Source organism: Halyomorpha halys, unplaced genomic scaffold (assembly GCF_000696795.3).
Source record: "Halyomorpha halys isolate HHAL.00 unplaced genomic scaffold, Hhal_1.1 Scaffold1189.1, whole genome shotgun sequence".
Taxonomy (NCBI): Eukaryota; Metazoa; Arthropoda; class Insecta; order Hemiptera; family Pentatomidae; genus Halyomorpha; species Halyomorpha halys.
The window spans coordinates 38,860-51,577 of NW_027109080.1; the positions used below are offsets into that span (position 1 = coordinate 38,860).

Genomic DNA, 12,718 nt, shown 5'->3' on the forward strand with positions numbered 1-12,718 from the left:
GTTTATTCACAAAATTCCCCGAAATAGAAAATACCCTCTCACTTGCAACCGAACTAGGCTTAATCGTTTTTAAAGCCTGATATAATAATTTGATATTTTATAGAAAACCGATATTTTCTACTAAAAAACCGGTTTTCTAATTTCATAATTTTCTCCAAAAAACCGGTTTTAAAAACCGACAAACCCTATGCACAACCGATGGTCTAGTAACAGTACTTCCTTATAAAGTACGGCACCCTTAATCCTTCATGGGTTGCAGTGGTACAGATTTTATTTTTTTTAAATCTCTTAAGACTGTAAGTTTCATCACTGAAGTTAGGTGTAGGTTAGTCACTAACTGTTTTTCATGTGTCTCAGGACCAAATTTTTGACACGGGTTAACAATCTCCCATTGACATAGAACTATGTTGAGAAACATTTTAGTAGTTTCTAACTAGTGTTCACATCATATAGAACTATATATGATTTATTATATCTGTTCTAACAGATATGTCTGAACCTGGAAAGGTCAAATAATGTTATATAACCTCAAATATTGATAAATTTAATATAAATGGTTTATTGATAAATTTTTGTGATAAAAAATCATCATTATTGAAGGAATAAGATGTTCCAGGTGGCAGTTAAGAAAGATCACAAAATTTTCAATGGGAACTTGCACAAAATATTTTTAAAATAATCATGCTCTATTTTACAATAGACTATATTTTTGCTAATACTAGTGCGATATAAACGGTTTTTGTTTTGTCTTGTAGAGAATTTAGTTATCTTTAGAGTAAGCATGTATAATGTCCCAGAAGATGTATATTATTCGAATTAGTCTTGATGTCCTATATGTCATGGTCTGATGCTATATAGCCTAAAGTATTTTTTAGTTAATGGTCTAAACAAATTTTTAAATCAGACTGTTAGTTCCTGAAATTAAACAAACTCCTCAGCTTTATAATAGGTTTAAGTGACCTGGAAAATATGAAAAATAATAATAAAAAGTCAACAAATATCATAAAAAGATTTTAGTTGATTGATTTAATCTATGGAATACTATCAATTTCCATATGATCGTGTTATGCTTCAAGCTAATATTTTATGTTATGCATTTCTAATATATTTCTAATTTGCTTTAGGAACTCAAAGAAAGCTAGTGAGCGCCTACAAGCCTTAATTAATGAAATCAATGAATCTGAAGAAGCTATAAGAAAAGCTCAAGAAGAGAATCAGGCTCTTGATGAAGAAGGAGTGAAATTAAATGAAGAAACTAAGACAGTGGCTGTAAGTTTTGTTTTATTTAATCATTATAACTGTAACTCTATCACTGGGGCAGTTTGTCCATTTGTGATATTACAATGAAACAAATATAAAAGTTTTACAATCCTAATTGGAAATACCAAACAGGGGTACATGAAATGTGGGTTCTTAGTGATATTTTAGACGTATTTTTAAAACAAATTGTATTGTAATCCCATTGGTTTGGATGTAAAGTTACTTTTAGACCATACCTTATTAATATTATGCTAGATATAGAAAGTAGAGCATAATTGTAACGAACAAGCCATTTTCTTTTAGTGCTTTATTTTGTTTAATATTCATTCTTAATCAATTTCATTTCATCATTATTCTCGACCTTATAACTTGTGGAAAGTTTGGACTTCTTGCAATTTGGTCTGCCAGTCTCCTATATTAGTTGCTGCTACTCTCTAGTTGCAGTGATCCCCAAGGTAGACTATGCATCCACACTCCATCTTCTCACTCCTTTGGTGCCTTAAACCCTTCATCAATGATTATTTTAGAAATATGGTATTGGATAATTCTGATTGTTTCTCCATCCATCAAAGGTATCCAACTGTTATCATCCTTGCAATTTCTGGATGCCTGTAGATTCCTATTAATTCAGCATTTGAATGTATCCTCCACGTTTAATTGGTGTACATAGGGCCATAGATTCTCCTGGGTTCTCACCTTTCAAATATAATAAAGTATTAAATATATTGTGTAAATGATATAATATAATGGTTGTTGATCATGTGCACATGTGATGTTTGATTGTAATTGAATTTGTTATTTAAGTGTTTTATTGCTTGGTAGATTTTTTGTGGGGAAATCAATTTGAACTATACTAACTTTGGAATTTCTTAATGAAATGTTCAACTGTTCTGATGATGGTTTGCAGATGAAAGACGAGATATCTTACTTAAAATTAGCAGTATACTATATAGATTGAACAGGATATTTTAAGGTTATAGTCAATTGGAAGGTAATTTTATCTTATTGAGCTCTTCCTTTGTCTTGGGTGTCATTAAAGTGATGTCTGGACTTATTACCTCCACCAAAAGTCTTCACATGGCATGGAGAGTAATCAGGATTGGATGGATCCCTGCAGTGTCAAGGGATGAGTCTCTAGCACTGTCAGTATGGGCTATGTGAATTTTGGGCACCAGAGGAATGGTTACCACAAGTGGAGAGATGAAATTGCAAGAATCATAAGGGGAAATTTCAGATTGATATCTTGGATGTTGAAGTAGCAGTGTAGTGTACGAAATTAAGGTTGCTTTGTATTGTGATTGATAACTTATGTACAATTACAGTCATTAATTCATTGATAACAACCAGAAACCCTCATTGATTTGGGATTAGCTGATTGTTGTGATATTTTAGTGGTCAGCTCTGTTATTTTGAAGTGTTTTGAAAACTAGCTTTTAATTTATGACAAAAATATTCTAATTTTTTATTTGTATTGTTTTCAGGAGACAATTTTAGAAATAGAGAAAATGCTAATGGATGCAAAGGAGAAACTTGGACAAAACAGCAAGGGCATCAATTCTATGAAAGGTTCTATTTTGGAACTTGAGAGAAAGTTGGAAGAGGTGAACAAAGAGATTGAGATACACAAAGAGAAGATCTCTAGTTCAGATAAGAAGGTATAGAGAATTTATTTTGTTTATTAACAATGGTGAATGATTCCATAAAAGAAACTGATTCTATTTTAAATTTCATCCACAATCAATTAATTAAATTAGCAAATATTTATTTTTATGTAACTTTAAGATTTTCTGGCATACTTTATTTCTTATTTATATTTAAGTATAATATACTACATTTATTGCATCTAGGTAGTTTTATTCTAATTAATTATTTTTTTTTTTTAAACATGTCTTTTCTAAATAATTTCTTTATATATGATTTTATTTATTTTAGATTGCAGGTTTAAAACTGCTAGAAGTACCGGATGAAGAAACAGATCTGGAACTTCCAAAATATACAGCTGAAGAGGCATTAGAATTTAAAAAAGACAACATTGGTTACCTCGTTACCAAACATGATGAAGCTATTTCTGAATTGAATGCAGATTTAAAAGTCATAGATGAATATAAAGAGAAGGTAAAGTAGGAACTACTATCAAAATATTAATTTTTATTTTCACTTTGCTATATATAGAGTATATAGTAAGGTAAAGTATTGGGGTCTTGCAAAATTTCAAATTTGAGTATTCAATGGAAATAAATGTTTTGAGGTCCTCTGAGTCTAAATAACCAAGTTTCGAAGTGCCACTTTCAGAATAGGTTTTTAAATTTTTTTTTTATTTTTCTCCAAACCAGCTCTAATGATTTTGATTATATTAAATTAATCAACGATCTATTAAGCTCTGTTTAATACCGGATAAATCATCATCATTGAAATAATAAAACAGGACTTAAATGCCAAATTTTGAAAAAATCTTGCTCTAAAGTATTTTTAATTTTGTTTATTTAAAAAAAAAATTACACATTTAACAGTTCTCATTATTAGCAATGATATACAATGGATAAATAAAACATATTAAACAAAAAATTATGAATAACTAAAGTAGGAAAAAGGAAATTAACCAAGCTTCGAATCAAAAAAAAAATCTAGACTGCCCAATTTCTCCTGATTGTTACATATTTTTACAGCTTTATTAAATTTTGTTATACTGTTGTATTCTTGGCAGGAAAAAATTTGATAGTTGTTATTTCCATCTTAATAATTCTAAATATATGTTTTTATAGCACCAGAAAAATAAAATTGTTATGCTCAAAATTTTCCTCCTTTCTCATCATTGAGTTTTTGTCGAAAAGCACAAACAATTCTCAGAATTTGAAAACGAGCTCATATAATCAAAACTTTGGGATGTAATTAGGGTTGCTAGTGAAAGTGTGATGCATACACCATGTCAGATTTTTATTACTTCCATTATTGGATATTTCTAGTTAAGTTTTTGTGTTGTTAAATTTTCTATCAAGGGTCTAAGTGACTTTTCATACAGTTGATTGTACCTTGTGATTAATAAAAAAAATTTTTTTTTCAAATTTAACTGTCACACTTATTGTGATTCTAATGAAAGATAACAATTTTTTTTGGTTTAATCTTTGTCAATCATATTTTCACAGGATAAAATTTTAAAAGAGAGGATCGCAGAACTTGAAGAAATTACTGGTATAAGGAATGAGGCAAGGAAAGGGTACGATGAGTTCAGGAAGCTAAGGCTAAATGAATTTATGGCAGGTTTTACAATCATCAGCGCTAAATTGAAGGAGATGTATCAGATGATCACTCTTGGCGGCGATGCTGAGTTTGAGTTGATTGATTCTCTTGATCCTTTCACTGAAGGAATCGGTTTCAGGTTTGTACTTTTTTTTATCAAATATCTTTTATCCATCAGCATTTTGACTGATTTAAATATTTTATTTGCTTTTTCCACGCACTTCATATTCCTGTGGCATGTATTCATAAATTTTTTGCTGATTTTGATTGCCTTTAAGTCCCTGAAATTTGTCTCTGTATCTTTTTAAATAAAATTCTTTTGAGATTCTCTTATGCTTTTTGAGAGACAAGAATAATAATGTGTTTAATGGTCAGTTCAGTTGTAGGCAGACTACCCATGCTCTTGATTATTATCATCATTAATAAATAATACTTTTTATTTATTGATAGATATTACAATCTACCACACAGTTGTGGGCAATAGGTAATAGTGATGAATGATCTCATACATACTAAAATAAAATAAAATAAATAAAAAAACTTAAAATCTCGATTATTAATTTTGGAATTATTTTAAATGGACTTTCTTAAACCATTTGTTAAAAGGATATTGATTTAAAGCCAAATTAAAGTTCGATTGTAATAGCTAAAATTTAAATGTTATAAAAAAATCTAAATGGTTGAATCTTAGCTAGATCAGTGTTGGTCTCTTTGACCACTTGACCACTAGTGGTAGACTGCGAGAGCATTTGGATCGGCCACTGGAGGGTCCGGCTATTCATATTTTTTGTTAATAGTTGTTAGAACTGTTATATTTATCATCTTTTTGGTTGTTTGGATGTTTAACTGAACAGTTTTAATTGGTAAATGTGGTAAAGTGGCTAATATCTGTAAAGTAGGTATAGCTAGGTAAAAGTGGCTCGATATCTACTTTTGATATACCTAATTTGTGCAAAAACATATATTTGCTGAGAGGATCCATATTTCCCCCGAGTTGGAAGTGAGGATGGGCCGCACAAGGTTCAAGGCTTAGTGGTCTTCTTCTATTGGTTGTAAACTATTGAACTAGATCTACAAATATTTATTAAGCTGGAGGATTTTAATGCCTCTTTATTGGAGGTAAAGTTAGCTGGAAAGTAGTCCACTTTGGCAATTTTAATGTAAACGTTTGAATTGCTATGGTTGTTTGTGTTCGTGCTATTAAACCTAAAAATACTTTTTCCCAGTTTTAGCTTTACTTATTACCATCTATTATTATGCAATCTTTCATTTTTTTAGTGTACGGCCACCAAAGAAGTCATGGAAACACATATCCAACTTATCTGGTGGTGAAAAGACATTATCCTCCTTAGCTTTGGTTTTTGCTTTGCATTATTACAAACCTAGCCCGCTTTATGTCATGGATGAAATTGACGCAGCTTTGGATTTCAAGAATGTTTCTATTGTTGGGAACTATATCAAAGTGAGTTTAATATGTTATATGAAATATTTTAAATATTGTTTATTATATTGCTGTGTAAAATCATTTTTCTGGAGTTATAACAATTTAAAAACTTTACTTCTAGTTGTATATATATATTTTTTGTATTTAGTGTATTATAATTCCTTTACTAAATGTCAGTTATATGTTTGAGGTTCATTCATATAAATTTAAGTTTATACAAAATAAAAATATTTTAAGTTTCTATTAGTAAATATATTACAGTTAAGTAAATTGTTATATGATAGATTGATTAAATTTATGACAACAGCACTTTACATTGAATTTTTTCTTTTATAGATTAATTTAAGCGAAACACATCCAAACAAAAGAATCTAGTTATAATGTTATTTCCAACAAGCAATATTTTTATTTTATAGATTCTGTTTTATTATTATTTTCTTTTTTTAAGATGCTATAATAAAAAGGATTCTTGATATTTCAAACATTTTTCTACATTTAAATCAGTTTGTTTGTTGATGGCTGCATTGAGTGACATTGCTGTAAATGAAATAAAAAAAAACAATTCTACAATAGCCATGTTGTTTTTTAATTCTTAAAATTTTTCTGAACTAGACACACCTGGGTCTCTTGTCTCAAATTGCTTGGCTGTCAAGTCTTCTTTATCCTCTCTATTATGTTTCCTAAATATGTTCCCAATCTTCTGAAATGTGATGTTTAAACCATCAATTTTTTATGGGATTTTTTTTTAAAGGGCTTTTTCTAAAAAGATTATCGCTGCAAATTTATTAAAATGATTTTTCAGCATAAAAAAAGTCTTTCTGACCTAATCTGAGTTTCCCATCATATCCTCGAGTCAGTGTTGAAGCTCATCTTTCACTTTATTGTTGAAGTTGAATTGACTTTAGGCTAAATGTTCTTTCAAGAAGATAGGAGGGAGGGATAATGTTCCATGTTTATCATGGCTTAAGTAGGCAGAAAATTTTTGAAAATAAATAAAAACAGGATCTACCTGTAAAGTTATGGTAACTATATTTTAGTATGGAAAGGCGGTATTGGTGATTACCTTAATACTCACTAGGATTTCACTAAATATGGAACATTATCATCACACACCCTCCTATTAGCCATCTGTTCCTTAAATTAGAAGAACGTTCGGCCAATAGATGATTCACTTTTGACCTTTTGAGATGAAAGATAAAGTTGAATGCTTTCTCTAGGATGTGGCGGTAAGCGGGTTTGACATGGGCATAGAAAAACTATTATAGTATCTAAAAAAAATTCATCAACTTATTCAGCAATTATGTAGAAGATAGACTAATGTTTAACTTTTAAAATTGTGTAAGTATTATGTAAAAAAAAACTGAATTAAGTATTTATAAAAAAAAAATAAACCTTATTTTTGATATCACCATGTATATATATACAGTGACCGAAGAAAGTATTTGCACACCACGTGTTTTTTATTAAATTATGAATTTATGCTATAAAAAAACCCTATTACTTGAAAAATAAAAAGTATATTTATAACTTAATAACTACAAATAAAATTAAAATGAAAAAAATATTTCATAAAAAAACAAAACATCTAACTTACAAAAAGTACAGAAAAAAGTATTTGCACTTCTTGCGTTTTATTATTATTTTTTTTAAATTTTTTATTAGGTTAGGGAAAAATAAATTCATTAGTTTTACATGAAATTCAAGACTTTATCTAACATGTTTCGGATTGCCCGATTTGGGTCAAATATGCACCCTTTTGTTCTACAATTTGTGCGCATTTTAAAAGTAGCTTCATAATGATAATAAAATATTACAATTGTACTTCACTGATGTGAAGTGATAAATTTAAAAAAAAAAAAAAAATACTAATAAATTAAATTTTAGCTCTATATTCAATTATTATATATATAATTATCATAATTATGTAATATTGTTAAATTATATGTTACCTTTACAATATATACCTTTTTTATTTTATGGTTTATTATTAATTTTAGGAAAGGACGAGAAATGCACAGTTCATTATCATTTCATTGAGGTCTAACATGTTTGAACTTGCTGACCTGCTTGTTGGAATTTACAAAACTTTTAATTGTACGAAAAGTGTAACAGTTACTCCTGAAAAGTATGTTTGTGTTTACCATGGGAGCGGTACAGTTCTGGTTAACACAGATTATTACAGGGTATGTATTCTTTGAATGGAAAAACAATTTTTATTAAATAAATATGGATCATAAAAATTTCTCTCTTAGTTCTTTTAGATTTATAGTTAACTTGACTAATTATTGACTAAATTTGTCAGTATCTTACTGTAAATTATTGTAGCGAAAATTTGTTATTTCAATCTTTAAATTAAAAAACAAATCATTTATTGTGCCATTTTGATGTAATGGAGTTTTTGTAGACTTAATGAAATTTTTGAGGCATTTGGACAGTGTTAAAACATTAAGGGTAAATAGAAAGACTAAGAGGCTGTTTTCATTTGAGAAATTTTATTCTTCGAAACCTGTTATTGTAATTTAATCAACCAAGTATTTTTCTATCACTGAGCTGCTTTTTTATTCTATTGAATTCTTTAACTACCCAGTGAATATCTTCTCGTGCCGATTGTACTGATGACCTTGTCTAGAAAATAATGATAGGTTTTATATGTCTTAAATTAAAAGATCATCCGGGTTGCGGTCAAGAAAAACAATTAAGAAATAGTTTCAACTTTTTTTTGTTATGTTATTCTCATGTTAGGAGATGGTCCAAGTTTTAACACATCCTAAGCCATCTTTTAATTCTCCTGTGGTCAATCATTTATGTATAATATAGTCTTGAATAATTGATTGTAAAAGTCCAAAATTGAAACAACCCAAGTTAAAAAATTTCAGAAAGTCAGGGCGACTTGAAAAGCATGTCCTGCCCCTTACTATTTGTGTATTGGTTTTTCCATACCAAAGTATTGTCTGATGAAATTTTAACAATAACGAGTTGCTTAGTAAAACTTAATTTCAGAAAAGCCAAAACTGCTTGGATTCTGATAACAAGTTGTAAAGGTATCATTATTACTCTGATCAAAGTTACTGCAAGCCATGTTTATAGACCAGAGGTACGATCAGAATATTGCTCTTGACTGAGCATAACTCAATGACATCAAATAATTCTAAATAATATTTAGGCAATTGCTCATCAACATTAGTTGACTAATATTTTAAATTACATGTAGATTTCACACTAAGTCTTATGTACTCCATAATGATTGACGCACTCACACACACCAAAACTTTTTTTTGTTAAATTTGCTTAATTATGTTTAAGATAATTTTTTAACATTTACTATGCTGTCTAAGAGAGAGAAGTCTGAAGTAATTTGTCTGTAATCCTAGGAACTTTTTATGGGATATTTTGTGTTCCATTTAGTGTATTTATTTACTGTTCTATTATACTTTTTTCTCTGAATTTCTACATTATTCCCTCCTGTATGTTATGACATTGTGTATTGCAGGTTTGCAGGCCGACTACTCCAGTAGACGACGTTGATTGGTCACCACCCCGAAAACGAGTCAAGTAATAAGTTCTAATGGGGAATCCTATGTATAATTGTCAGTATTTTAAATATTGTAATATGTAAATTTAAAAAAAAAAATAGTAGTGCAGAGTCCCATATATGGACGCCCGTTTTTCCCTTTTAGTCTCTTTTAAATAATTATTAGTAAAAAAAAATATATATGTATATGTGTTTGTTTTATTAATTATAAATTGGGTTATAATTTTACCAGTAAATTGTATGTATGTATAAAACCTTGAATGAGCCGTGTATAAAACCTGGGATGCAGAAACCCTTTTTCTGGTTTAAAAAAAAAAAAAGTTTTAAACCTGTATATTTTAAATATACATTTAATTCTGAATGTTACATTCTCTACATGTAAAGTTATTTTTTGGTAGTTATAACATTGTTTTTATTTTATATATCTATGTATTAATAACTAAAAAAATAAAATTTTATTTGAATGTTTTATGAAAATCAACAATTTTTTTAATATTATATTCCTTTCCTTCAATTTAATATATTCATTTTTATTTTTATTTTAATCCTTTAACTTCTTTCATTCTTTCAGTTGTAAATACTGGTAATTGAAATATTGTTATTTGGAATAAATTTAAAAGTAAGGTGTATTAAGAGTTTATCTTTTCGCTCAACCGTTCATAAAAAAAAAAAATTAAATGTGTTATATTTTAGGCTATTAACTGTTTTAATTTTATATTTATTCATTCACGCTAGAGATTTTTATAACCAAATCATATTTTCAAACTTAAATCTGATTATAGAATTCTTTGGAAAAAGATTTAAAATATATTTTGCATTTTACTATATTTCTTTTGTACATTATGCAATTTATTGTTTGTTGACCAGACAACATAGATTTTTAAGGCTATTTCAATTTCTAAAAGTTTTTAATCTCTTCATTTTCATTGATATGTTTGTACTAATTTCAGTTTATCACTTATAATTCCTTAAGGATGTATTTATTGGAAAATGTTACTCTTATAAATTAAAGTGCATATAATTCTGTTTCAATGAGCTGCATATGTTATAAATTATTCAAGTTTTTAGAAAGATAAGAGAGATCAAAGAACTGCCGTTTTGCCCTTTTACAAATATGAACTTGGATTTTTTAATTTTATTTTTGTAATGCAAAGTATATAATGTGTTGTATATAATTTATTTTTGTATGCTCCAGTATCAAATTTTGTAACATACCTGTGTGCGCTCTCGTACAATTCTTTTCAAAGAACCTCTAACCAGTTTGGTTGAATCAAATCAATTAAAAATGTACATTGTGATCTAAACATATAAATTAAAATTATTTATAGTGCAAAAAGCCTTGGAGTTTAAGTAATTTAAAAAAATAATAAAATTATAAGGTTGGTTGAATTTGCTACATATGGAAGTAGAAGCTGATTGGAACAATTGGTCGGATTGATTGTCCTTGTCATCCAGGTGTTTTGATACGTCTCCATTGCTAAGCAGTTTATCTTCACTGTCATTCAAGTTTGGTATATTATCAATTTAATCTGGCATTTTAGTTCAGGATGCTTCTCTGCAGTTATAGCGTATTGAAAAACATTTCTTCTATTGCTTTGTACAATGACAAGCATTTCGACACTCCTTTGAACAATTACAGGCAGTATAATAAGTTCCTCCAGGAGTTGTTTAACTGTTGATGGTTGGAGTAACTTATGTTTAGTTACTTTTTGAGTAACCTTTCAGCCTCATTGAACTGGTTTCATCAAATGGAAATTCCACAAAATAATTTGTAGGAAAGACTTCATCCTCATTGCATGCAATCTAGGACCTTCTCTAGTTGAAAGAAGATTAGCCAAGTTAAAATTATTCAGTACTGGGGATTTAGTGAACAGTTTAAAGTACAGAGAGGAAGGTTGAAAAAATGATCTGGAATAAGGAGTAGCAATAATTTTGAAGGTAGCACAGCTTTCATCTGTTGATGCATAACTATTTTGATAGTCATTAGTATCTCCAAATGTTTGCCAACATCCTCTTTGCTTGTCTGAAAATTGCATACGTTGAATCCAACCACTAAAAGCGTGAAGAAATAATATATTTTCTTTAATTTTATTCCTTATTTTAATGAGTCTTGGACACAGAAAGGAAGGTTTCTGACTAAACTTTTCCAGGCTTCAAGAGCAACAAAGAAAACCTGTTCCCTGTTAGGAGCCAATGCTGTGATGATTTATTTTCTGTTTTGTGAAGTAGTCTGTTGTCTAATTATTTAAAAAAAATTTTGAACAAATAGAAAGTAAACTGATAGGTTCCTAGGGTAGTGTTGTTGGGGTTGCTAAACTTAGATATGTGTGAATATTTTCTCTGAATGAAGAACGAGTTAGACTCAAGTACTTAATTGTAAATATTCGGTCAAGGACAGTAGAGACTTTCAGCATGTTTACAAGTAATTAAAACCTGACCAAGGTTATATTTTTCTGTACATGTTGGCGGGAAAATTGGAGAATCTTTCTCAGTGAGCTCATAGTACAAGATTCGGGAAGAAAAAAAGACAGTTATCTCACCCCAATTTTTGATTACTTTATTGAAAACTATGTATAATTACTAGTCAAAATTGATGAGTCTGCCAAGTATAAGTAGGGTAAATAAAAAATGGCGGCTGTTTAAAAATCTTAAAAAAACAATAATTTTTCATTCGGAGCTCTATATCTTAAAAACTACCAGCAACACTAAAAAATCTAAGAGAACTTTATTTAAAAAATAATACATTTGCTGAAATATTAGCCCTAAAAGAGCTATTTACGTCCAATAGTTCTCGAGATATAGCTTTTTAAAAAGCAAAATTTCTTAAAAAACTACTGAAAGATTAGTAGTATATTGAGAATTCTATATCTCAGGAACTATGTGACGTACAGATGTCTATTAGTACTCAAATTAAAGCTAGTTTAATGGACTATAAAGAAGTTTATGAACTTTACCTTCGTAGGAATAGTATTTTTGATGATATTTGATTAAATAAATTGATTTATAGTTGTTCGAACAATAAGTTTAATTTATGAAAAACGTCATTACAGAAACCATTACACGTACATGTCTGTCAGCGCTCAAATTAAAGTTAGTTAAATTTACTACAAAATAGTTAATTATGTTTATCTTTGTAGGAGTAGTAGTTTTTATAATATTTGACAAAATAAACTCACAAAATGTTAATTTCTAGTTGTTCGTATAAAATGTTGGATTTTTGAAAAAAATATATCTCTAGATCCATA

General features: G+C 28.8%; 1 protein-coding gene across 1 annotated transcript in view; it reads left to right on the forward strand.

Annotated features, from left to right (window-relative positions):
* The window catches only part of glu (structural maintenance of chromosomes 4-like protein gluon), a 23,917-nt gene extending 14,278 nt beyond the window's left edge, over positions 1 to 9,639 (forward strand). Inside the window, exons 17-23 of the mRNA XM_014433325.2 lie at positions 1,125 to 1,269; positions 2,742 to 2,915; positions 3,193 to 3,375; positions 4,404 to 4,636; positions 5,776 to 5,959; positions 7,939 to 8,124; positions 9,432 to 9,639. Of these exons, the coding sequence (XP_014288811.1) occupies positions 1,125 to 1,269; positions 2,742 to 2,915; positions 3,193 to 3,375; positions 4,404 to 4,636; positions 5,776 to 5,959; positions 7,939 to 8,124; positions 9,432 to 9,497 (1,171 nt within the window). The 3' untranslated portion in view covers positions 9,498 to 9,639. The remainder of the gene's footprint in view (positions 1 to 1,124; positions 1,270 to 2,741; positions 2,916 to 3,192; positions 3,376 to 4,403; positions 4,637 to 5,775; positions 5,960 to 7,938; positions 8,125 to 9,431) is intronic.
* Positions 9,640 to 12,718: the final 3,079 nt, after the last annotated feature.